The 27,833-nt window shown below is 45.5% G+C and overlaps 1 protein-coding gene across 4 annotated transcripts in view; it reads right to left on the bottom strand.

Moving 5' to 3' along the window:
• Positions 1–27,833, bottom strand: part of SLC12A4 (solute carrier family 12 member 4) — a 1,569,223-nt gene that overhangs the window by 1,081,962 nt on the left and 459,428 nt on the right. The window contains exon 1 of one of the 4 annotated variants that reach the window (XM_069639661.1): positions 3,005–3,175. The exons of the other annotated variants lie outside the window; for them this stretch is intronic. Within the exon in view, the coding sequence (XP_069495762.1) occupies positions 3,005–3,050 (46 nt within the window). The 5' untranslated portion in view covers positions 3,051–3,175. Of the gene's footprint in view, positions 1–3,004; positions 3,176–27,833 lie in introns of those variants that run through there. 4 annotated transcript variants of the gene reach the window in all.

The raw sequence follows: 27,833 nt of genomic DNA, 5'->3' as shown, positions 1-27,833 counted from the left end.
CGGGCCTGCCTAGTCATGAAATGGAAATGTGCCAGAACTCTGAGTAAGAAAGAGTGGATCATTGTTGCGCTGAACATATGCATCATGGAAAGAATAACTGCAGGGGAGAAAACTATCTAGAAAACAATGGAGTGTCATGTGGGGAGGGGGGAGAAAAGAGTTGATTTTTTCCTGTTTGAATTTCTTATTCCCAAGGTTGTTGGTTCTTGATGTACGAAAATTACAATAAAATTACAATTTTTAAAAAAAGTATCACCTTTAGAATATTTCATTTGGGAATGGAAATTACAGATTTACTCCATTAAATAATTGTATATCCAGCTTAAAGAAAAAAAAAAGCTCATGGTATCCCAAGCTCTGGTTCTCTCTAGCTTGGACTATTGGAACAGCCTCTTTCTAAATCTACCTCACTCTACTCTCCGCCCTCTGCAACTAATCCAGAACAGGACTGCAAGACTTGTCCTTGGCCTCAAGCCCTGGGATCGTATCTCTCCAGCTCTGAAATCTCTCCATTGGCTCCCAGTGGATGCAAGGACTAAATTCAAAACCCTCTGCATTGTCCACAAGGCTTTCTGGGGCCTGGGTCCAAAATACCTTCAGCTATCCCTCCGCAAATACCTCCCCTCTCGAGCTCTTCGCTCCTCTACCTCCAACTCCCTCAGGGTCAGTAGTTTTTCAAAGAAACGAGCTGGGGTAGATCTCCGTCTTCGGCTGGGGCCTCCCTCTGGAACAGCCTCCCTGCCACTATAAAACTTGAGGAGAACCATCTCTGGTTCCGGAAGAACCTCAAGACCTTCCTCTTTTCTTCTGCCTTTGCTCCCCCTCTCCCCTGCTGATCTGTTCTCTCTTGGCACCGTGCACCTGGCCACCCTCCATCCTCCGGGCCCAGGTACCTGCTCACCCTGCCACCCGCCCGCACTGCCTCCGGGCCACCCCTTGCACTGGGGTCTGTATCTGTACCCATACAGCCCCCTCCCCCTTTTCTTCCTGCACTTATCAGACCTACCCTGTCTGCTGCCTTAAACCTTACACTTGCAAATTGCTGGCTGCACTAAAACTGTTTGTTGCCTTTATTATTTATTTATTGTTATTTATCCGTTTCTCCTTCCATGCACTTTTCCCCTCCCCCTCTCCCATGCACTTGCGCATTCTCAATGTCACTGGGCCTAGTAAGATCGCTGTTTTGTTCTCCCGTTCCCCTTCCATGCCTTGTCGTGCTCTGAAACACTTGTGTACGAGCGCGATAGAAATAAAATATCAATAGGGAATTCATGCATACAAAATATTCAGCCACTAAAATGTATTGGCAACCAAGATTATTAAAATGTGGCATTTAGTGAGAAAAAAAAACATAGGGTCTCCATTTCAATCAAAACATGTTCAGTATCCTCTGCCCTCGAATCCTGCGCTACGAGTCAGACACGCAAAATAAGTCAAGGGACATCGATGCATTGGGCTACCACGCGAAGATCAAGGGACCAGTCCGCGCAAACAAAAAACTGAATGCCGAGATCACGAGCGAATACCCACAGGCATTGCATCGGCTTCCAAACTGAAACCATGAAGATAAGCCAGTGACAAATAGGACTATGCCACACTCAGATGGACATGGGGCACAGGTTACATTCATCATCTACATGATGTGGTTGCCATCGGAGGGTTTTGAAAAGGCAAATAAAAAAAAAGATGCGAGAGCAAAAGAAACCGGTAGCAACTCAAAATCACTGTCTGCGCTAGAACGGTTAAAAAGCCTAAAGAAGGAAGTCAAACCCACAGAACCATTAGGGTATTAAAGTTCAGGTCATTACAAAAACACTTCAGCACTGCAGAAGGTTCTTGAGGGGCAAGAAAAGAAGGGAGGCATTGCTTTGTGAAGCAGAAAAACTGTTTGGTTCGCAGTAACGTCTACAGACCTGGAGATTCATATATATATATATATACATAGTCAGACTACAAATTAGCTGTTTCCAAGCTGCTTTTATTAAAAAGTAAAATGGCAAAACTTCCAATTAAAAAAGGGAGATTGACATAATGCTCCCAACAAAAATAGGAAAGAAAGGACACTAAAAGGACCCGACACCTACTTCCACCCCCAGCGCTTCATGGCTATGTTTGGATCAGTGGTACGTACCAATGCAAGTAGTTTGAATGGTATTACAGTCTGATCTGAAAAGGAACATTAGGGTAAAGAGAAATTTTAATTTGCAATGAAATTTGAAAAACATTGTTATTAAAACATTCAGATTTAAGGTTAAAAACAAGTGGAATATAAAAAAAAGTAAAAAATAAAAAACCATTTTACTGCCAATTTCAAAGAAGGCAGTGAATCAAAATCTTATATGGAGACTACTGTAGTCAAAGCACAAATGTCCAACCTCTCAGTGCGGTCCCACCCCCAATTGTTTCTTCCCTCACCACCCAACTGGTCTCATCTTCAGCACTCTCCACATTCAAAGTGTGTTTGTAAATCGTACTGTAAAGGTTTTGCGTCGCCCACTGCCGCGGCCCTCATATACATGTTTCTGAGCCATGTAGTTGCCTAATCAATTAATACAGATACAAATTCCGGGGTGCAACTTAAAACAAGCATTTGTCAATAGTTCAAGCATGGGCTGTTGAACAAATGAGAATTATTGCACAAACTGGATTAACAATTTTCTCGAAAACCTCACCCCTGCCATCTACTTGCGACAACCCAATTGCCTTTAAAACAGGACCATATTAATACATTAGAAATGTTACACTACAGGGATAGCATACAGTGGGACCTTTAATAAAATAATATACACAAATAGTTGCTAGGTTGATTAATGCATCTCTGTGCCAAAACCGAAAATAAATATGAAAGCTGCATTAATAAACAAAAGTTGCTGTTTTACTTGCCTCCCAGAATGACAAAGTGGAATGGAACACATAACAATTACATATTTACTATGAGCGGACTCAACTGATTCAACAACCTTTCTTGCCCTTGATATAATTCATCTTCTCCCACAGCACGTACCTCTCATGAGTGAAGCTCGTCCATTTTCTGTAATTTGATTTACCATTTTCCCCAGTCGCTCTACTCCTTGGATCAAAATTCAGAGCAGTTCACGGAGGCAAATGCCAAAAGGATAACTAGGAAAGGTGAAGTGCGCGGCTTCCAGCTGAATGTTCCAGTGGCGTTCACCTAGCACACACCGACTGCTGGGCTGCCACTGGTTAAATCAGGCCCCAACACCCAGGGCAGCCAGCCCGCCCCCGCCCCCGCCCCCTGCCGTCCAGAATGATGACCCATATGGAAGTATTGAACCGCTGCAGCATTAGCATACAGAGGGGAGGATTATGATGCAACCAACAGCGACCCTTCCCACTGATTAATGAATACACATTTTTATTGGAGGAAGAACTGCCCTGAAAGCCAATTTCCATTCACTGGCGATTTCTAATTTGACTTTCCTGAGCATCGTAAATTTAGGGAAGTGGGTCACCACCTTCACTAGTTCTTATCAGTGTGTTCGGCTTTGGCCTTATCTGCAAGGACCACCATACGAATGTGTAATGGGAAAAACAGGCAGCAGTTACACATACCACCAGTTTTTACTGCCCGACTGATTATAGGGGTGCTAAAATAACCGCAGTTGGTATTCCTATGCCACACCGCGCTCGGTAATGATCGCCAGACGAGTTACAATAGAGGTGGAGGTCATTTTTTTTTACTTTTTAAACTGTACCAAAAAGGAAGTGCAAGAACTTCCCTTTAATGCAGCAAAAAGGTTTTGTTATGGGGACAAAAAAAGGGGGGTGAAGTCCACCGTCTCAATACTTTTGCAACATGATGCACAAAAGGGTCAGAATCAGCATAACCAGGATTGTTTAACAAGTGTGGCTTGAAGTTGGTGTAGTTGTGCTGACCCCAAGGGGAGCCTACAGTCGAAAGGGGGTTTGTTCTCCCCCAATTGAATGTACAGAAACGACAGAGCACAGCAAGGGCGCCAAAACCCTGCCTCCCCTCAGGAACAATAATGGGAAAAATGGTGCATTTAGCAGCACACTTTCTGTGAACAGTTGTAGAATAAACCACCGTTTACAATCGGCTTTGTACGTTAAGACATTAACTAATCCATGAGATGTCTAGTCATCAACAGTGCAGAGGAACATTTTCAAACACATTTTGAGGAGCCTTTGCTCACTATAAACGAGTATAGAAAATATATATGTTGATCGTGCAAACAAAGGTCCATGCTGACTACACCGAAATATGCCAGTATTCCCACGTAAGAACATACTCAGGTTTGCTTTACCCCAATGCCAGTAATGATACTCTAAGAAAATAGGTCTCCAAGCTGGCTCTGTCAATATATGCCAGTATTACCATATAGCAAACTCCTGTCGGGTTGGCCCTTCCTGCCAATAATAAAAAATACAAAAAATCCAGACAAACAGTAAAAAACATGTCCTTGTTGGCTGCACAAATGCACCCCATATAAGAATGCTCATGTTTTATCCGCCCTTAAAAACGCCAGTAATAAATGCCATCCCTAGCCCAAGGTAAGAATAAGGAAAAGTTACTCCATAGTCCAGAGACCACTTTTATCCATACGGGCGAACATATCTTCTTGGTCGGGCCCTGCGGCACACAGTCACTGGGCACTTCCGTTTCTGCCTGGTCCAGGCCACCCAAAGCACATGACTGTCTTTACTGTCGGGGCCAACTGATATGGGCCAGTCCACCTGGAGGACAGGAGTGCCAGGTTGCTCGAGAAATGCAGCACGGGACCATGGTAGATGCTGCGTCACCCCTGGCACGCATGGCCCTGTTCTTGAAGGGTTCTCAAACCTTCAGGCGGGGGCACTTGAGGCCACAGTCCCCCAGGGAACTACCAGCTACAGGCTCTTCCTCTTCGCTCCTCTCAATGGTTCACAACAATTTGTTTTTGCATTGTCTCCCTTAACATTCCCTTTCCTGCCCAACCTACTCCTGGGTGGTTGTCCACTGTTTTTCGTTTCTTCTTCTTCCACATTCCATCCAGTCCCATGGTGGGCTGGATGGTGCAGTTCAGGTAAGCCAATGAAAAAAACACAAACACTAAATAAAATATTTTTCTATCTAGACCCATGTGAGTGTGTCTTTATTCCACTCAGGGGACACGCATGTATTAAGTAAGTTGGGGATGTATACAGATTTGGGTAAAATTTAAGGCAAGGCTTGGCGAGGAAAAAGGAGAGGTAATTAGAAGTACCCTGGGATGCGCAGGTAAGAAGTGGTGGCCTACCAAAGGCTACCTAGGGGGTGGGTCCACCTGCTGGGTCCATCTACTGGCCCACAGTGAGTGGTGCCAGACAGAAGTGCGGGTATGTTCCGTCAGTTACACCCTAAGGGTGTACCTTTGACCCGTTTAAGGGAGGGTGGGCTAACAGTGAAGATCTCTAAGGGAAAATCAGACCAGCGGAACAGTGAAGAAGGGTTAAAGAGTGGGTAGTGTTTATAGTGGTGTATGATTATGTTTAATAAAAAGGGGTTCCCATTAGGAGCCCTGGTGTCGGTCACATTTGAAGGAAAAGATACAAACTCAGGACGCAGCCCATCCCCTTTTAACATCTTTTAAATTGCAAGTGGCGTTTTGCCCCTTCCCGACCAGTTAGTCTGGGAGGGTGGAGGTGGCTGGTTCCCGTGGGATCTGCCCCTGCCCTTGGGTGAGAGCAGTGTACTGCCTGAATCAGGGCCAGAAAAGCAGGGACTATATCTGTACAGAAAAAAACATGCTGAAGCTCTATCACCCAGCCTTGCAGCAAGCATAGCTGCAGTAGTTCCCCAAAAGTTTGATTTTGTTATAACTTGTAATGCTGCCAAAAGGTAACAACAAGGGTAATTATCGGCTCATTTCTTACTGTAATGAGGTCTAAAACTTGGAATCACAATTGCAAAAACAACAAATTGATCCACTATTGGACACAAGGTTGTTTCACTACGTCCACTACTGTGGACAGTGGGATCAGTGCTCAAGATTAGCTGCTGGTACAAGATGTAAATTGCTCAAATATAAAAGAGTGCTAACCAACAAAATTCACATCAAACAGAAAAATATAAAATTTCAGCACAGAACAAAACAACAATCATGGGCCAAAGACGAATATATTCATCAAAAGTATCACTTTTTTGTAAATAATAATGCACATGAATGCAAAGGGTGGTGACAATTCATTCTGTATACCACACATAACTAACCCACTAACACAGAGCCATATCTCCATGCATACATCTGCAGTTAAACCCCAAGGGTCAATCACAAAACACACACCTCACATATACGGCTAATAAACCTAACAATCCATAAGTAAGAGTGGGTGATCCAACCAGTTCCCACTGAGCACAACTGGAACTGATACCGTGTGCCACTACTCTCTACAACGTGGAGATGACAGTATAACCAGCTGCATGAATTGAATTTCAATGCACAAAACCTTTTTCAAAAACATCTCTTTTTAAACAGCATGTCCTGCAATCAACAATTGCCAACTATAGTTTCAGCTCTATGGGTCCACTAATCATTTACAACGACCCAGTCTTCTTCAGGGAACATAACCAAAAGGTGGGTTAGATGTAACATATTCCTCTGACCCCAAATATTTCGCAAACATAACAGTGGGGGTTCAAATGCTGTGAATAAATAAACAAATACAAATAGACCAGGCCGTCCGACAGGAACTCTATTGCTCATGGCAGATGCCTGATTTCACCCATGTGTCACTGCTCAAGTCACAGTGAGGGGGCGATGCTTCCGAATCCTGCCACCTTGCCACCAACCACGGGGGACATATCCTTCCAAATGTAGTGTAGAGTGCATGTGTCCCTACTATCTCCACGCACTGCATGCAAGATACGGAATCAGTAAATCAGTGAACAAATGTGCAGGTATTAATGGTATGGCAGTGGTGTGATTAGCTAAGGTGCAAGAACCATGACCAGCTAAAGAAGCGTACGCAAATCCTGGTGCCCATCCAAACTGTGAGAAGGCTTCTCTTACCTGCTCATCTAAAACAGACTGCCCAATATGTCAGGTACCAGCCGAATACGGGACCAAATTACTCAAGGGCTATATATCATGCCTCTGTAAAACCGTAAAAGACTATTCCATCATTTTTCAACCTGTCACTGGCCACATTATAATTCTACTGCTAGTAGTCCTATATCCAAAAGGATTGTGGCATCCCTCAGTAGTGTAATAGAACACAAACCACTCACACTACAGTCATGTGCTGTGGAAAGGAGTGTCTACATTTCTCTGCATCTCAAGATGTTATATGAACAAAGCAAAGACAGTTGTGGTTCCCACGGATTGTCCCGCTTGTTTCCAAGGCAACCTGTTCCAAACAAAACTCGTGTGAGCCAAGCTGGTAGACAGGGGCTAGCTAGTATGTATTCCAGACACAGCACACACTGATTCGGCACATTCAATAAAACACACAAGGTGTACTGACTATATAACACGCATGTAGTGCTTACCAGTATCCAAACCACACCACCTACTAGTAACTAGAGACTTGGGGCTAAAACACTGCTTCCACCAAAAGCCGCGCTGCGGGTAGCGTGTTGGTTTGTATCCCAACATCTTACCCAAACTGATGGTAGGACTACCTTCTGGACAGCTCCCAAAATAGATCAGCCATCTTGGCTTAGTCACTGCCGCGTGTCTCCCCTATAATACGCTGTATGCACCACATAACCTGATCCTCTGCCAATGTAGCACCCCTTGTCACCAATTCGGAGCCAGGGCTACGTGCATCTCAGCTCCCACATCCCACTACTAAACTAAAAACAAAAGATAACGTTTTTTAACATACACACAGATCGTCTGAGAATGCCCACTGTATCCAAAAACGGGGGACAAATCTATCCAAAATAAGTTCGAGGAGGTGTATGTGTTGAAAAGCCACCTGCAATGCCAAACTAGCCAAAATGTAAAGCCCTTTACCAACTGTCACAGAATATGGAAATTAGAAGGGTCTATGAGGAAATACAGACTTCTGTGAGATCAACAGGTGGAATAAAGATCCCAGTCCAGCAATCCTATATCCGAGGGGTTTACGGATGGGATCCCTGTATGAATAAACGCAAGCCCAGATGACCTGGGAAGTGTCACTGTTCTGGGCCTTTGACAATTAGCTCAGCTGCACGGCTCACGTTTTCACCTTTGGATCCGTTATAACGTTGAAATGGTCTATTTTTTCACACCACCAGCGCATTTTAAATCAAAATAAAAACCATGAAATTCTGCATCCACGGAACGCCCGTTCACTGTGCAACGCACATAGTTCTTCCTTGGTCACACAACAGAATAGACTGCCTGCTTTCTAAATAGCTGACAAGGGCATTAAAAGCCAGTAATCCAGTTATCGCAATTACAAAAAAACAAGTCTTCATGGTAGCAAAGGAGGCCTCCTAAGTTTCAGTGGACACTTCAGTTACAGTCACAAACTTTAATCGGATTCCAAAGCAGCAGCACATTGTTTACAGAAAATAACCCTGGGTCTTTCGCTTCAAGGAGATTATAGTTCCAGAGTATAACATTTGGCCTTTGGGGATTTAAAAGTCAGCAATTTAGAACATTCATTAACAAGTCTAAACAGGTTCGCAGTCTGCAGGAATTGCTGCTGGCTGGGCTGTGCAAGCACCCTACCAATGGCACCATCAGAACAGTGAACTGCAACCTACTTGCTACCTGCGTGCAGACGGAACCGAGTAGTCCGGTTTGGGAGGCAGACTGGCATTAGCCAATAAAACAACATTATTCCCAGCATTCTGGACCTTCCCATGGGGAAATGAGAATATGTAATAACCCTTTCAATCCATCACAGATGATTAAAAATAAAGAAATGGTGGGACAGCCGCACAGGAATAAACAAACAGACTACAAAAACAGTTTACTGGTGGCCGAAGGGATTCTACGTGAAAGGTAGTGGTGAATCGCAGAAAGGCAAACACAGAGGCACAACTCCATCAGTAGAACTATAAAGCATTGTGAAAACGCCAAAAGTTTACAATTTTGTATCGCCAACTGTGCAGCGTGTTTGCAAGGACCCTTGAAAAGAATCTGAGGCGGTGCCAACATCAAATTTACCCTATTGCAATGTGCTGTCAGCAACTGCGTGAGTACTTGTTCCACTGGAATAACAGTAACTGCCCAGGTGCTGAGCCTATTGCCATCCACTGAGTTAAGCTTCCCATTAGCAAGGGCTGCGATAACATTCCCAGAAGCTTGCTCAATTGCAAGGATTGCCAACAACTCCTCAGGTACTTAACCCACTGCTAAGGATTGCAATAGAATCCCCAGTAATTATCCCCTGAAACATCCAGGTGCTCTCCCTGATGAGGATTGCCACACAATGCCCTTGTTATTTCCTCCATTGCCAGGGATTTGTTCGACTGCCCCAATTCTTGCCCGATTGACCACCATGGCTTCTCTTAAATGGAGATGTGCAGCGCATGAGAACATTGCAAAGCTTCCTTCTTCCATGCTGGCATAAAAGAGCTGTGGACCACACAGTAATGTGAAGCTTTGCTGCACTCTCCCATTACAACCCAATACACAGAGGACCATGTGCACCATCCGAGGGTACTGCCTGCAAAAAGAAAGCTCTGTTCGTCTACAAGACCCAGGCCTCTGCTTACAACTGTGATTGGCTCACAGAGGGACATAGGACACACTGCCTCCCATATTCAGTCTCTACTGGATGTAAAGGCCGGGCGTCTGCAACCAAGGGTCAAAAGCAGCAAAGGGCAGCTCCCTTGTTTGGGCCTAGAAAGGGCTTTGGGCCAGAACCTCTGCTCAAACCAGGATTTCTCCAAGCACACCCTTTATGCGACTTCTTCCACGCATAGGGATCCTTCCACACATTGACTATCCATTCACCGCTGAGCTACTGTTAACTCACAGGACTAAAGAACATTGATGTTTTGGGCCTGTTAACTGTCTTTTGGTTACCTGTAGCCCAACTCAGAACGTACACCTGCTTTTTCTTAGCCAGCTGGTCACTCCTTCCCTTTTCCGCTCACCTAAATAGCCCCCCTCTCTTGGGCTGCACCCATTCTTCATTGTGCTCACTTGCTCATTTCTCTTACACTGCATCATGCATTTGTTCTTCCCCCTCCATTCCTCCTCCTACTCCCTCTTCCGCTTAAATTCTCAAAGCCTTCAACCTCAATTTGGTGTAACTTATGCACAAATCTCTGGCCTGGCCATCTTCCTCCTGCCTCCCACTGCAGGCACACCTCTCAAATAAGACGCTACTGTTCTCCAAGCTCATCTACCCTTCTCGCTTAAAGCACTACACCTTCATCTCACCCGCCTTCTTTCACAGCACAATCCACAGCAACAAGTCTTTCAACATCACTGGCTACTTTCACTCATCACCCTCATCTTTCACTTCTTGCTATCACACTGACAGCTACCTTCTACCACTATCCCGAACCAGTTGGGAAGGGCGGCATCAATAAGGCCCTCAACACTACCCCCATTTCCCAGCCAACATGAACTCTTCTTTTAAATATGGCACTATTCAACTCCTACCTTCTACTCCAACTGTTTTGGCCCTCCATCAACCTTTTGGTCCTCCATCAACCTTTTGGTCCTCTCAACTCCTTCCCCGACCTGACCCTTCTCCTCAAGTCACTTCCTACAGACATCCACATTGTCATATAGGGGGCTTTTAACCTCCCCAAGCCCTCTTTAGTCACCTGCCTTGAACTGAACTCCCTCCTATCTGACCACTCCCTCTACTACCTTCAGAACCAGCCTACCCACTCTGGTGGGAAGTAACTCTTGCCCTGGTCTTTCTCTACAATTCACTCTCCTCCTCTTGCCTTTCCATCGAGCCCTCTCACTGTGATCACTCCATTCTTCACTTTTACATCTCAGTATTCTACCATATACTCTTAAATGCCGAGGAGAAAATTCAGGCAGGATGCTTGCCCCTTGCCTTGAGGATGTTAAGAACTCTCGCCTGTCTCTTTACTTTATTAATGCCTCTTCCATTGCACATTCAAACCTTCCAACCAGCTCACCTCTCAAACACAGACACCTAGCCTACCCCTACCCCTACCCAACAAAAATTACTTTGCTGCCCTAATCTCTGCACTGGGTTCTGGCGATTCCTCCTACTACACAGACCTAATTTCCTCCTTTCACAATCCTCCCCGCAAACAGCACCTATTCTCCAATCTTTGCTCACACCTCCCAAGCAAATGCCCATAGCCTCCTCCCTTTCTGCTAATAACTTTGCTCACTACGTCTCCTCAGAGATTCACGACTCACAGCCCTCCCAACCCTCCTCTTGTCCACCACCTCTCCCGCTCCCTTTTGTACTCTCGATAACTTCTCTCATGTTGAATTAGCACACATACTTCGCACTGCCAGCCCACCTTGAGCTCCCATTGACCATTTTGCTCCCTAAATGATTACATGCTTAATCTCAAATCTCTTCACTATATCTCTGAGCTCTTCAATCCCTCTGGACTCTTCCCTGCCTCTTCAAATTTGCAGCTGTCTTATCCCTCCAGCTTCTAGCGATTTTGAGATCACGCAAAATGCTGCGAAAAATGACAGTTTTTGCAAAAAAGGGCAAAAACGGCCGTTTTTGCAAATCACCCCAAAAAATGTCAGTTTTTGAAAAAAAAAGGAGCAGTCCCAACCACCAAGGACATCTGAAAGGATGGTTGCATGTGCCCATTCTGATGTCCTTTTTCACCCCTTTGCGCAAATCAGGTAGAGTTTCTGCACATTTAAAAGAGCATCCCAAATTGACAAGCAAGATGCGCTTTTAAATATGCAGAAATTGTAGGCCACCCTATGCAGCCACTTTAAATACGTGCACGAGGGATGCCACTGAATTACAGGGTCTTTACTGACCCTACTGACTCATGGAATACTTTAAAAAATATATATTTTTAAGTGTGAGAGCTGCTGTCTCACTTGCATTTCTGTTCCCCAAATGGGATGGAAATTTGTTTTTTTGGGTTGCATTTTACAGTGGCAGGACCCTTAAGGGCCAATCACGGTGAAAGGCACGGAGAGCTTGTAGATCATTGTCGGGAGAGCATTTCTAACACAAAAGTATTCAAGGTGGCTGGCCAGCGCATCATTTGCGCTACAGCTCTGCCCCGTGGAAATGCGCAGTTCACATTTGAGATTAAGGTGGCCTGCTCATTTCCAAAAATGGCTTATCTAAAAACAACACATCTTCTGCTCTATTTTTAGATGCCCCATTTTTTGAGGACAAAATCTACAGTTTTCTTCAAAAATTGAAAAATGGTCACAATATGTGACAGAAAGGAGTGCAAGGGGAGTGATGGGTGAGTTGTGGCGTGGTAGGCAAGAAAGCGAAGGGAGATCAGAGGGAGAGCAGTGGTTCAGAGGGGGAAGCAGTGGGCAAGAGAGCAGAGCAGATGCAGTGGGGCTTTGGGCCAGAAATCAGAGAGAGAAGAGGTACAGAAAGTGGAAGGAACGTGGGCTCAGGGGTAGTAGTGGGCTGCAGATTGGGAGAAAGGATGAGCGAAGAGTGTGATAGAATGGGAGAAAGGATGAAAGATGCAGAAGTAGCATACAAGAATGAAGGACTGTATACTGCAGGAGGAACTTGGGCGCATACAGTGCGAGTTGGGAGCATGATTTGGAGGTTGGCAGGGAATAGAGAGTGCAAATTGTGACTTGGAAGTGTGACAGACCATGCGAGTATGTGCATGACTGAGCGTGAGGTTCAAAAATACAAGTTGTGATGGGGAATTGGTAAGACGCGTGAGGTTTGTTGGGTGAGAGAGGTGTGTGGGTGTTTGCAGTATTGGGGAACATAGAAGGGGAATATTTTTAACATTACAACTGATAATGATTAATAATGTTAATATTATTATATAAGCATGCACATTAAACCAAAAAACGTGGCCAAAACAAACACTGTTCTGCCAAGCCAGAGACATCTAGGACTCTTCCTATTTGATATAAAAGATACATATATTGACACCCTGGCTCTCTTGTAGCCTTGCACACAGCCTCTTTCCTGCAATGTACCAATCTTGCACCCTCCAGTCAATAAAAGAAAATTGTGCTTAAAAAATGCTGCCATAAATAAAAGGTTTGTGCTGCAAAATTTGCCATTTAATGCCGCAAAATTTGCCATTTCATGCTGCAAAATCCTGGAGGGTCTGCTAATGCGTGAAGGTCTTGAAGAAAACCTCTGCTGACCCAAAGGTCCCAGTAAACTATTGCCATGTTACTCTCCTTCCATTTTATTCAAAAGTCCTTGAGTGGGTGGTTTTCAACCATATCACTAAGTACTTGGAGGATAATGGCCTTGGAGATCCAGTTCAATGGGGCTTCCAAAGTAAACCCTCCACCGAGATTGCACTCATGGACGTCTCCCTCTTCTCTTTAACGCTCACCACTTATAACTCTTCTGTACTCCTCCTTTTGGTCCTTTCTGCCACTTTAGACACGGTTAACTGCCCTCTAGTAAATATTCATGACCTTAGGGTTTCGTAAATCTTCTCTCGTCTGGATTACAACCTACCTCGAAATGTCAACCCCCAAAATCCACTGCAACCCACTCAAAGCCTGCCCAACTGGGGATCTCTTCAAAGCTCATCTTCATCTTCACTTACTTGCTAAAAAGGGGCCGCCACCCACTCTTCCCCATCACTGCCACCAGTGATGCAGAATAATGTAATTTTGTATACTTAAAAATAGTATTCCTCTTCAGTTTGAAGCACTTGCCACCTTAGGTGAAAGTGACCTTAAGTCACTGTTTTCTAATAGATTATTTTCCATTTTGTTTTGTCCTGGGATATGCCCACTTTATTTTTTACACTTTCATAAACTGGCTCACCACTTGTTTTCCTTTTTGTGCTAGTGTACAGGTACCCTCTGTGGGAATGCCTCCACCATCTGTAAATGTGTTATTACAAGTCATTTCAAATTGAAATTGACATCTGTGCACTTCAAATAAATACACATTATTTCACCAAAAAGTGGGTAAGTGTGTAGGGCAGAGCGCACATCCCTGGAGGACTCCTTCCAAGTCGAGCCTTCCTTTGACCACTCCCTTCTACCACTGGCAATGGCAATGGCGAGACAACATGGCAGGGGATGAACTGGAAACACTGCTGGAGACATCACTAGCATTACAGTTGTTCTCATGTCTCATCCAGTTTTTAATCCAGCGTATGGCAGCAGAGAGGCAGAAAAGGAAGTGAGCACTGCCTGTATGCACCTCACCCCCAACAATCGGGCAATGTCTGATCCAAGAAGCATTTCGTGTTCCTTCTACCCACGACTTGATATGTTCTGGGCAGCAGAAAACACACTGTGGCACAACAGAGCCTTGAAATTACAGATTTGCTGTAATCTCTTTCCATGACATCACAAAAAGGGAAGCAATGCGTCAAACCCACCTCAATACAAAGCAACAAGATTGATTGGCAATCTAGTGTTTGTGCTCCAGAGAGACTAAGGTGGCATGAATCAGACAGGCACACAAATACAGTATTTTATATCGTGGTAGGGCAGTCGACCCATGATGGTTGCGTTAAAATATTTTCATTTGTTTTTTTTACAGTCGATAATTTTTTGGGAAAATTATGGATTTCAACACAAGAGCATATATTAAAGTGCTGAACACCATTTCAGAAATGCTGTTCAACCTGAAATGGATTAGACAGTTTCTTTTTGTAACTTGTGAAATGTATGCAAATTCTTTGTCCATATTGCCATACAAACCATACGGTTTGTGGTGTTATTTAAAGTGGGTTGTCTGAAATACAGCCGACATAGTTTGCTTAAGGGTGCACTTTCTCTAATCCAACTGTGGATGTATGCTAGTATATGTTCTGCACTTTATTAATAGTGGTCAGTAGCTTGGATAAATTCACGCACACACCTTCTGGCATCAAGGTTACTCTTATGGGAAGGTTGAGGCAATACATAACCATCCTCAATCGGCCAGGCTCTGCCCTTTCATGTCTGGAATATCACTCGAAAAGGTTCCCTGGCAGGATGTGGGTGTTCCAGTAAATGGGAGTTAGCTACTGTAATCTATTCACAGCATTTTGATGTATAATGGGATATAAAGAAATTTAGTATAAAACACGGATGTACAGTAAGAAAAACCAGCCAAATAAAAGGAAATATGGACCTTAAGATAAAAATACTGCGTAAAAATCCAACATTTGTTAAATTACAAAAAGGGAAAGCCTGTCATCAATACAATGATTTGAATCAGTCAATGGCATGTTCGTCCAGCAAAATAAGGGACCGAAATACAAGGTATGGAATCAACAAAAGAAAAGTAAAAAAAGGGAAGAAAAAACAAAAAGGGGGGGTATGCATCATACTGACGCAGCACTCAACACTATAAAGATGCCGCAGATACCATTAAACTATCCACTGCTTAAGTAAACTGCTCCTGGCCCCTGAACGACCCATTCGCTCTCACGGACAGGTGCACTTCCTAGCCTTCACATGCCATCTTATTGCTTTTTATTTGTATTCATCTTTTTTCGTTTTCCATAAAAGCAATATCACAGGAAGCATAAAACTGGTGCCCCATGTTGGCAGTGTCAACTAAGAGGGACAGAAGAAAATGAGCAAAATAAATCTTAGAACGTTCCATAAACAAATCTCAAGAAAGGTTTGCTGTCACCGTGTACCATTCAGTGCTCATAATCCAGCACTAAAGTATCATTTGTAACCAAAATCCACACACGTGGGACACACTGATGTACAGTACCTACTAGCCAATAAAATCCCTCATTCATCCACCCACCCGTTAAAAAGATCCAATTAAACTTTATTTTGAAGAGCCCTGTTCTCTTCATGCTGCAACTCCATCACTAAAAAACGCTCACCATACATCCAGAATGCAGAAAGCTCATTATGCCCCATCACATAGGGCTGATCTCAAAGAGGCAGCACAGACTTCTTTATAGCATCACAGAATAAGTTATTTTGTACAGATGTGGCCAATAGCTTTTCAAATCCGGCCTGTTCAAGAATGGTCTGATATGGTCGAACCACAGGATCTGGCATACTTGGCTGATCTGTATTCCACGCTCAGTAGTGCTACTGGCAATGGGCGTGCATTTTTGGCATCTATCCCAGGTCTCCTCCGAGATGCTCCTGTGGATCTAGACACCACTTAAATATATTCAAAAACATGTTAATTCGGATTACAGTTCTGAAATGTGTAACTTGGCACACTTTTGCCTCACGCCAGATCTACTTTAATTGTTTTATGGTTACACATGCTGCCTTTTGCCTTCACTTCAAAACCTTCCCACTACAAAAATACAACACTGCAAATGTAGCAGCACAATTCCGCATAAACAGGCAGTGCCTTCAAATAGCATTTGTATTGCATTTTATTTCTAACGTGCTTATGCCTAAAGTGCTGTACAAAAAATAATCACTACACAAAAACACTGAAATAGCAAACCACAAGGCATGAATAAGCTTAATACGGGAGAAGATAGGATTTAAGACGTGAATGAAATTTCAATGGGAAGAGTGGGAAGAGTATTCCAGTGTTTAGGAGCAAGAAGGGTAAACAAGCAAATAAGAGATTGGGTGCAGGGCTGTTGGAGCACAATATACAAATAGAGAGATTGGAAAAGGTACTGGAAGCAAGACTGTGGAGGACCTTCTACTCTGGGCAAAGAAATTGAAACAGGAGTCGGGATTCAAAGAAGAGCTAAGATAAGAGGCGAAGAGGAGATGGACGAACGGGAGGAAAGAAGAACATGGGCTGCAAAATGATAAATAGAATGAAGGGGGCTTGTTGATAAGCTGGGTGAAGGGTGACCGATGAGTAAAGAAGAGTAGAAAAGACCGGGAAACACAAATACAGAAATGAGAACTTAAGTAGCAGAGAGGGAAAGCAAAAGGACGAAGTTGGAATCGCTAGCTACAAGCAATAGAAGATATATGGATAAAGATGAAGAGTCAGAGGACAAAAATATTACGCACAAAGTTACAAAAAGGCAGAGAAATGGGAGGGAAAGCACGAAGGAAAAGGGAGGGAGAAGTAGGGGAGTGAAGACGGAAAGAAGAACTTGTTTTGGAAGGGTTAAAGTGCAGCTAGTGAGCGTGCATCCATTGTAAATTTAAAGCACACAAGAGGAAAGAGAAGAATGAAGGTGATCAGAGAAGTTGGGCAAGGATAGAAAGATTTGTGAGTGAATGGCGTAAAAATGAAAGGAAACCCCAAATTTAAAGATCATGGCCAATAAAGGAGATATATAGAAAGAAAAAGAGGAGGGGACCAGGAACAGAGTGTTGAGAAACAACAGACGAGGAAAAGGAGGACCGGGTACCAGCACAACACACCGAAATCGAGGAATCAGATAAGAAGGGAAGGATCATAGAAAATTACTAGAAAAACCCAGGGCAGAGAGTGAGGTAAGAAGAGTAGAGTGATCGACAGTATCGAACGTGGCAGAAAGGTCAAGAAGGATCACAACAGATGAGGGTGTGCAAATTAGTGACATAAAGAAGTGTGGTCTCAGTAGAAAGCAAACGAAGAAAACCATACTGATGAAGAGGAAAAGATGAATACAAGATAATTGTCCCTCTGGTCTACTGCAGATTAATTTTCAGATCCTTTTTGGTGGAGCGCTTGATATTTCATGGGGTTGTTTGCCCAGGGTTGCGCTATGGTAGGTCGATGAGCGTTTTTTTTTAGCATTCTTGGTTGCAGTACAGCCGCTTCAATATGTGAGCAGTGGAAGTCACTTAACAGTAAAAAGGCCAGGTAGGGAAAGCAGGGCCAAGCTCCTACTAGTAAGTAACTTGGAAAAAATAATTTACGGTGCACCCATCCTTCCTCCTTCGCCCCCGAATTGGAAAAGTCGTTGTTCACGATTGAGAAGTGATTGAAATACACAGATACACACTTACCACTGCCCAATGATCTAATAGCAGGAAAACAAATTGATGATAACCGTTTGGGGTGCAATATTCATGCAGCAATTCTTTACACATCGGGTTGCCTGTTCTTTCTTTAAAGAACGTATGTTCATCTCGTTTGTACACAGCACAGAGGGTCCGTGCGAGCACACGGCCGGTGGTAAGGTATCATTCAGCTACAAAGCTCACTTAGGAGCTGCTTGCATGACCCAGGAAGTATATAACACGTTTGATGGGCTGACAAGCAGGGAAGACAAATAGAAGAGATTAAGAATTTCGTTTAAAATCAATCATAAGAACTTTGATCACAAGTTCCCCATCCAGAAAAACTGTGGTGCAGAGCAACTTTGGCAGGGCATGATATTTTATCCGTTCATATCAAGGAAAGTTATTACATCCAATACATGACCAAACGTCTGCAGTTAAACCCTCCCACTTTCTTCACCATGTAAATTAACAAGTGGTTTTGTATGAAGAATAGATCAACATACGAACATTTCACAAGTTTCTGGCCTTTAAACTAAACGCTCAATATCTATTCCACAGCCTTAAATGTATGTACCATTAGGAGTTCTGAAGCCAGGACGTGCATTTAAATATTTCAGTGGAACGATTAAAGAGGCACTACTGCCAAAAAACAAGGTTTCTTTCAAAGAAGAGAAAGACAGCGCAAAAGGGGAACTTCTGGATCTCAACACACCCTCTGTCCCAATAAGGTCTCCACCGCTGGCATCCAGCATGGAGATGCTTTTATGTTCAATAGTGACATTTACTTTCCCTCTGGTTTGCACCCTGGGTTTTAGCTGAGTGACTGATGCGGCAAGGGACTTTGGTTAAAGGGTTGGAGCACTAGGATCACCTAATCTTCCAGGTTACCAGCTTACCCTGTACAGTCCAAGCCTTTCTTCCATGGCTACAAATATTAGTTTATTTGTTTATTGAAGCTTTTGTAACACGCCACATGCCCAAGGGCTTCAGGGCGCACATAAAAGAAAGGCAGAAGAGACACATAGGAGAACAGGTTAAATGAGGGCTATAAGGTGAGGAGTCAGTCATGGGGTGGGGGTGGGGGATAGGGGAGAATGAAGGATAGATGGGCGTTGATAAAAAAAAAAAAAAAACACACATCAGCCCATTACTGGTCTACCATTTCCACAATTTGAGCAGTTGCCTAGCGTTGGTTCATAGGTAATTAAACACAACATTAAAAACACTTCATGCTCTGCCAATCTACTTTAAACAGCAGAAGACCAAAATCATTTCGGGGTCTCAAAATGGATCTAAAATAGGCATCATGCTAATTATAACCGTTATCAGAAAATTATTTCAACTGCTATTATAAAAAAGTGGTATAGACCAATGTCAACAACCTGTAATAAAAAGGTCAGCCAACGTATATTTAAACGCAGACACGGACACTGTGGGAAACACCTCAGAGGGGAGCATTTGGCTCAGCAGCAAACACCCATTTTCCTGCATCAGGGAAAACAAGCTCGAAATGTTGAAGTTAACACTTGCAGCGCCCCCCCCCTCCCCCCATTCCCCCTTCCCCTCCCCCCCAGCCACCCTGCTCAAGGTGAGACACGCAGTTAAATGCAGATTTCTGCGTAGCACCGCGGCGGAACAATTGTATTAGTACAGAGTGCATGCAACACCAATCACAAAACTCCCTGTTTGAGCAAGCCTGACAAGCCACATGGAAGCAGGGATCTCTGAAATGACTGTTTGAACAAAGCAAGCTGATGCAAAGCCTCTGAGCAAGCTCTTTAAGAAGCACTTACCACAGGCGGGTTGTACACCCTGGTCATGCAGGTCTCCCATTCTGCCCTAGCACATAGCAGCCGGGCGTGGTAATGAGCTCGCAGGCTTTAGTCTTCAGCTAATGTTTCCTTTGCCATGCCTGGCTGCCTTGCCTGGCCAATGGGGCTGCAAAGCGACTTAATCACTGCTTAGCACGGGGCCATTTTATGAAAGCAACTTATGCAGATCATTAGGATTTAATCAGTAAGATTTGTGGCAAAGCTTGGGGATTTATGTCACTTGCTTTCACCCTATATTTATGAATCCGTGTGGGCCTATGGATGCGGCACTGCTGCTACAAATGTATAACTGACCACTTCGCCTGTGGTTGGGGTTTTCTTTTTTTTCAATGTGTTTTGTACTAACAAAACAAATGATAACGCACATATGTACTACAGTACACATTTAAAGATCAGCTAACAGACGATCAAAGAGAACTAAAGAGTCAGCAAAGATCTACTGATAATGGACCGAGTGGATCAACATGCCCCCATACTATCACAATCATCCCTCTCCCTTTGGTCAGCCTCACCTCAGAGTCTCGGTTTGCTTTAGCCCCCCCCCCTGCTTTCTCACACGTCTACACCTCTGTTAGAGTCCGGAGTGCATCCGGGACACCCGTGAGCCCCCCCCCCACTGCACAGACACAAACGTGACGCGTGCATTCAGTTCGGGCTCCACGGTAGCACTGCTGCGGCCGGGTATGCCCCCTTTATTTAAAGGACACACATCGGAGTGACGCAACTCTGCCGCGTGTGTACATCCTTAAAGGGGCATCCACCACACTCCTCCTTTTTCATAACAAAACAGCAAGAGGTAAACTACACACAACAATACACAGCACCAAAAATAAAACACCTTTAATCCCATTGCCACCCCCAGACCCATCAGTCACTTTCCAGTCCATGTGCTGGGCCCACCAGCTATGGGGTCCAAAACAGTCATCGAGATGGGCAGGCTTCCCCTCCTGACCCTTTAGGGATACCTCCTGCCCACCTCCCAGATCAGGCCCTCCTTACATGTGTCCCCCCCCACCCCAACTTGGGGAACCCGGCAGATGTGCCAGGCCAACGCCCTTGTCCGGTACATCACCATGGTCCCTTCTTTGAATCGCCTCCATCCAGATTTCTCCAACCTTGTTAAAGAAGCTGGCATTGCGGGTGAGTTGTAGTCCCGTCTGAAGCAGTCACCATTGAGCCGTGCACCGCTACCACGTCCACTGGACCAGGCTTGTATGTGAGCGACAGTTTGCCTTGAGGGTGCCGGTTCTTCACAAGCACCTCATCTCCCAGAGCTAGCTGCTGGGGCCGGAGTCCTCTCCTGATGTTCCCCTGTTCTATCCTGAGACTCCTCTCCCTTTCCACCTGAGCATCGTCGATGACGGCCGGTTCCCTCTCTCTCACCTTCTGAATCAGGCACCTCGGACATCGCCGGAACATAGCTTCTGCCAGGTCCACTCCTGTGCATGCATGCGGGGTGGCCCGGTGCTCCCTTAGGAATTTATATAAAGCTCTCTGCAAGCAATGTCCTTGGCCGAGGGCGATGCGGAAGACCTTATTTAGCGTTCTCATGAATCCTTCAGCTTTGCCATTTTCCAGAGGCCAGACAGGAGTGATCTTCATGTGCTGTATACCATACTACTCCATCAGTTGGGCGAAACCGCCCCCCCCTGGAACGGCGGTCCATGGTCAGAGCACAAGGTCTGTGGCAGGCCGTGGGTAACGGAGATCGTCTCCAACACCACAGCCACCTTGTCAAATGACAGACTCCATGAACTCCACTTCCGGATACTGGGACCATTCGTCCACGACCACCAGGAAGTCAGTGTCCCGGCCTGTGGACGCGAAGTCCGCATAGACGTTTTCCCAGGCCTTCATCCCTCCAGGCATGGTCTCGATCAGAGGCTCCTTCTGCGCCGGGGATGCAGCCTGGCACCATACACATGCAGCAACAAACTCCTCAACCCGCCTATCATGGTCTGGGAACCACACCTTCTGTTCCAGGCGGGCCTTAGTTTTGGCAATTCGCTGGTGGGCCAACTTGATGACTTGGGGGACCTTGCACTGTAGTATTACTATTCGGTCCCCTCGGAGTAGCAGTCCCGACTCCACAAACACCACCTCGTCCTTGACCCTCCACAGCTGTTCCAATGCCGATCTTGCGTCTTGGGTTCTCTGAGCCTGCATATCCACGCCTGACCTCCATTAGCCCTGTGATAGGGCTGCCTTCAGGATGTTCAAGCATTCACCGTTGGCCCCCGCCTGTTCCAGTTCGTGGATTGGCACGGAGTTGGGGTTTGCTGCCTCCACCACCAGCCTCACATGTTCGTCGGCCTCATCGGCACTGATGTTTCCTTGTCCATCTGGCTCGCACCTGGGGTGTCTGGACAAATAGTCGGCTGCATAATTGCTGCCGGGCCGGTACACCAAAGAGACTCCATATTCCAGTAGCACCAGCATCCACCACTCGAACAGGCGGGATGCTTGGACGATGACCCAGCCAAGATGGGCAGCAGGGACTTGTGGTCAGTTACAACTGTCAGAAGCCATCCCAGCACATAGAGGCGAAAATGGAGACATCCCCACAGGACCGCCAGGGCCTCTTTCTCAATCTGAGAATATCGCTACTCCGTTTCCGATAGTACCTTGCTAGCATATGCGATCGGCCGGATCTCACCCTTGCCATTTGTCTGGGCAAGTACTGCCCCCAGACCAAACAGACTAGCATCCACCACAATTTCTGATGACAGAGCCGGGTCGAAAAAAGCCATTGTATCCTCTGCTGTCAACGCCCCTGTCACATCCTCAAACGCAGCTTGCTCAAAAAGGTCCCCACTGCCACGTAGCGTCCTTCTTGGTTAACGCCCGCAAAGGCTCTCACCAGGACGCGAGATTCCTTATGAACCGGCCACAGTACGTGACCATCCCCAAGAAGCTTCGGACCTCCGATACGTTCTCCGGGGGCTGTGGCTCTACAATTTCCTTGACCTTACGAGGATCTGGCGACACGCCCCCTTCTTTGAACACAAACCTAAATAATTCAATGGTCTTCTTGAGGAACCCCCATTTGTCCCTATGCAGCGTCAACCGTAGTGCCTGGGGCCGTTCCAAGGTCTTCACCAGCCTGTCCAGGTGCTCCACCTGCGTTCTTGCAAACACCAGGATGTCGTCGCTAATGTTCAGGATGCCATGCAAGTCAGCGAGGGCCCCTCGGATGATATTCTGAAAGTGCTCTGGCGCAGACGACACCCCAAAACTCAGGCGCTTGTACCTGTAGAGGCCGCAGTGTGTGGTGAAAGTTGTTATGTATCAAAAATCGGGGTGTAACATCACCTGATGGTACCCGGCCCAAAGGTAGAGTTTGAAGAAGTGCGCCCCTTGCAGTTGTGTGATAATGTCATCAATCGTGGGGTGATATGAAGTTTGCACTTAATTGCTTTATTTGGGAGCCTCATGTCCACACAGATCCGTACAGAGTCCGGTTGTTTGCGCTTTCTGGCAATGATGATCAGAGACACCAAGGGGGCCGGGCCATCCACCTTCTTGATTATTTCCAACTCTACCAGATTATTCAGCTCCTTGTCCACCAGGTCCCACAGTTGAAATGGGACCAGCGGTGTTTCAGGGCAATGGATCGAATTGACTCGTGGATGTGGAGCCTCACCGGGTCGCCCGCCATGCGGCCAATGCCCTGGAACAGCTGGCTGTACCTTGCCAGCAGCCCCTGCACATCCCCGACATACACTGCATACGCGAAGCTCACAATGCCGAGTGACTCCGCTGCCGCATCACTCAGGAGGGTGTTGCTGCTGACGGTTGTAACGTAGAATCGGGCCTTGATGGACAACCCTCCGTGCTCCACATTGGCCACAAATGCCCTAGCCAGTGGGATAGGTTGTTCGCCGCCAAATGTAAAGATGTAGGTCTTCGGCTTCTGTAGTCGGAGCGCCACCGACTACAGAAGCCGAAGACTTCGAGGGTGCACCAACACTACATGGCGTTGTAGTGCACCCTCGCCATAACATTGACAGTCAAAGAGGCCCCGGCAATGGACTACCAACTATTGACTTTAAATGTGCCCACTGTTATAGCGTAGCCTGACACAGCAGGTCGTGCTATTTGAAATGCTAGGCTAACAAGGAACACAGAGCTCTTCCCTGCCCAAGGAACTCTGACAATTGGTGGTGGTAGCAGGGGCGGGTAGGAATGTTGCTACTGCTGCAGTCAGCCGACATTACTAGAATATCCAAGGAAAATGTGAATATTTATCAGACTGTCAAATCACGGGGTATGACTGAAGAAGGATCAGTGATACAATAATGCCTTTTGAAGCAATAGCCTGGGGTGGGGGCACCAGCAATGAGCAGCAGGGGACTCTATGGTGTCGTTAAAGGCATCAATTATACCTCATTATGAGGACATGGTTGTCACAAAATGATACTTTGCTTGGGACAATATTCTTTTAACCAGCCCTCATCAATTGAGCTACAAGGAGCTGAATAACCAAAAACTATTGCCAACAACCTATGAGCGCCAGGGCAGTATCTTGGAGCAGGCAAAGTGGACTGCTGCCCAGGGTGCAGATTCTTTGCAAGGGCACAGGATCAGATATTCTGCCTGAACAGCTCTTTTATGGCCAATCTATTTTTTACATTCCTTTGTTTGAACAGAAAATGTATAATAAGTGGAGGGGAGTAGAGGTAGTGTCACAAGTCTAGGCGGAGAGCACAGTGCAGAGTCTATCTCTCACTGTATGCAAGTAAGGGAGATTCCGGAGACAATGCTGGCATATAACAGATTAAAAGGTACATACCAAGCTGTTAGTTGAAACAGGTATTCACAGGAACTGCAGGAGCAGGCTGTAAACAAAGAGACAGAAAAGGCAAAGACAAGCAAGTACACTGGGCAACTTGGATTGATCAGAAATAAGGGTGTCCTGGAATACGATAAGGGGTCTCGAGGGATTAAGGAAAGCCCTTGGGATAGGTACCAGCAGATTACTCTTAACAAGAGTCATACAGCAATGTCATGACTTAGGCATGCCGAGGAAACTGTTGTACTCAGTGCAAGGGTAAAACTGAAAGACCATATACTGAGGCAAGTATAACTTCAATGGACTAGGTGAAGGCAACAAAGTCTTCCCCTTATCTGATCTGAACGGAGACCAACCCAGGGTCACACTGTAAAACGGATTCAAGTGGAGACACCACAGTGGACCAAGATGTAAATACAAGTAGAAAGCAGCGTTGAAAGAAATAACCAGGTACAGGACATGATAGGATATCAGAAGCTAGAACAGGCAGGTTGCAAAGCAAGGAGCCCATAGGAACAGGGCAGAAGGCAGAGTGGCAAGGCTGTCAGGCAGGGAAGCCCAGAGGCGCAGGGCAGAAGGAAGCAGAGTGCGGCAGAGCCGTCAGGCTGGAGCTCAGAGGCGCAGGGCGGAAGGCAGCGGAGTGTGGCAGAGCCGCCAGGTGGAAGCCCAGAGGAACAGGGCGGAAGGCAGCAGAGTGCGGCAGAGCCGTCAGGTGGGAGCCCAGAGGAGCAGGGCGGAAGGCAGCGGAGTGCAGAAGAGCTGCCAGGTGGGAGCCCAGAGGAGCAGGGCGGAAGGCAGCAGAGTGTGGCAGAGTCGCCAGGTGGGAGCCCAGTGGAGCAGGGCAGAAGACTGCAGCAGACTGGAGAGGGAGCTGCAAGCATCAACAGCAACAGGCATCAAACGCCAAAAGAGGATTTCCAGGAAAGGTCAAAAACTGGTAACAGGAGCACCAGCACGAACTACCAGTGGAAGCAGTTGACCGACAAATGATTCTGTTCAAAGTGAGTTTATAAAGGCCCTCCCAGCCAGCAGGACAGCAGGGTGGAGCTGATTGCAGACTCTGGCAGCTGTGTTCAATTAAGCCCAGCCCTGGCTTCAGTAGCAGGCAGCAGTAACTGCAGTGGTTTCTAATCAAGTGCTCTCCAGCTCTCTGCAGCCTAGCCTGCAGTAGCTTGGAACAGGTGAATGCAATCAGGCCCTCTGCAGCTCTTAGTAGCTTATTGCAAACAAATGCATTTAGTATGCCTCCTCCAGCCCTCTGCCTTTTGGACAGCATACATGTCCCAGAATGCATCTGCTGGTTTAACCCAAAAGCCAGAATGGAACATGCAATTAGATTAGTCCAAATTTGCAGTAGTAAAACAAGGAAATAAAGGCAGAGGCGCATGTAGCGGTGCTGGGTGGCAGGTGAGTAGGATCGTGACAGGTAGACAGCCGCAGACGGGAGTAGGTAATCGGGAGGACCTATTGTTAGTGAGATGTCCCTTAAGAATAAGAAGTGTGAATGGTAAGTAGAGGGTTACATAACCAGCTTCAAGCCGTGTGAAACAATCACTACAATCAGGCCACGTTATCATGCACGTTTTCGCTGTGTGCCTCTTTAAATCAGTAATAACAGCCAACATTTTCTTAGGTTACCAATACTTGATACTGGTAATTGTAGCTTTTTTCAGCATGGAAACTGAAAGTATTCAATTACACTTGTTTTTGCATCACCGGTTTCTATAAGGATTTATACTTTGTGAGGTTGGTTTATTATGATATTTATGTACTTTTCAGGATCCCCCTGTACACAAGAATCCTATTTTAGTCCTGGGAAGCCAAGAATTAACCTGAATAATTGCTGACAGCGCTCAAAGCACAGCTTGGCATTTTAATCTTCTCAAATCATCTAGTCTCACTGTGCCTGATCAGCCCAACAGGAGTCCCTACAAGGGTGTCCGATCATAAAGGTTGCTATAACATCACCTCGCTCATGGTTTACTGTACTATATTGCAAGTCTGCAACCTGTGGCTCCCCACATGTTTTGGAGTACGACTCCCATGATTCCTCACCATTGACTGATGGCTAAGGCTGATGGGAGTTGTAGTACTAAACACACGAAGAGCCAAATGTTGCAGACCTCTGCATAATGCAACATAGACAAAGCCAACAATTGGGGCTTGTGGATAATGAAGTTGTCTTTCTTGCAACATATTCATCATACCAGAACATATTTGTGGTTTCCAAATGCAAAGATCACCATGAGGATTGCTTTTACATTTGCCAATTGTTGAGGAGTTTCAGTAAAATAAAACTTGTAAAAATAGGTTTACTATCCTTAATGACTGAAGAAAAACTACTGGTTGGTGCAACTTTCAATTGAGCGCAAATATATCAAAAACATTTAGGAGTGTGCACATTAGGCATGGCCTTATACATACGATAATGAAACTGAATTTCCTTTTGCAATATTGCTGAGAACCTTGATGTGTCTAGTTCACTTAAATACAAGCTACCATGGCAAGGAATGCAGCTTGTCTCTGTACATTCATCAATATGCAATACGACACGCTTTAAAAGGGTTTATTGTCTTAAAAGTAGGCCTAGATTTGGTAGGTAACAAGAGCAGTTTGTGGGCTTTCAAATGAAAATGTCACCATCACTATTCCAATCACCTAAATGTTCACAGACCACAAAACGCACGGCGGACAATCAAGAGGTGTGTCTAAAAAGTTCTTCTAAAAAGTAGGTCGTTCTTAAAGCACAGGGATAGCCGTTTCCCAGACGCTGGTTCTTCTGCCCAATGATAATTCTTAGCCCGAGTAAACTCTTGGGAGTGCCTACCCAGAATTTCGGAATGAGATGCAGCCCAAGACCTAATTAGCCCATTACTATTACCTGCCTGGTAACAGCACCCAATACAGAGTGCACCCAAGTTGCAAACTACTAGCCAGGCGTAAAGGTCATCCACACTTTGGCATTAATGTCAGTTTTTCCTATGCACGCCATGTCTAACCAAGATTGAATTATTACTCGGCAGTGGCTAGGGGCGAGTCCACATGTTGTGGTCCATTATAGTCGATCTTTGATCAGAGACCACCATCTAGTGGACCAACCAAAAAGTGCTGTTTTAAACAAAAAATACCTTTAATTACAGCTGTATAAAATAAAAAGGTAGGTTATCTCTGTAGCAAGCAAAGTGAACCCATGTCGCATTACCTACTCTCATAATGGTCTAACGGCGTTGGCACCTGCTATGCTTAACTGCCCTCTTCAGCTCCCTACTAGCCTGTCAGAAGCAAATG

This window comes from Ambystoma mexicanum, chromosome 1q, assembly GCF_040938575.1.
Source record: "Ambystoma mexicanum isolate Mex_15411 chromosome 1q, UKY_AmexF1_1, whole genome shotgun sequence".
Classification (NCBI taxonomy): Eukaryota; Metazoa; Chordata; class Amphibia; order Caudata; family Ambystomatidae; genus Ambystoma; species Ambystoma mexicanum.
Note: the sequence above shows the minus strand (reverse complement) of the source record. Positions and strands in the feature narration are given on the sequence as shown.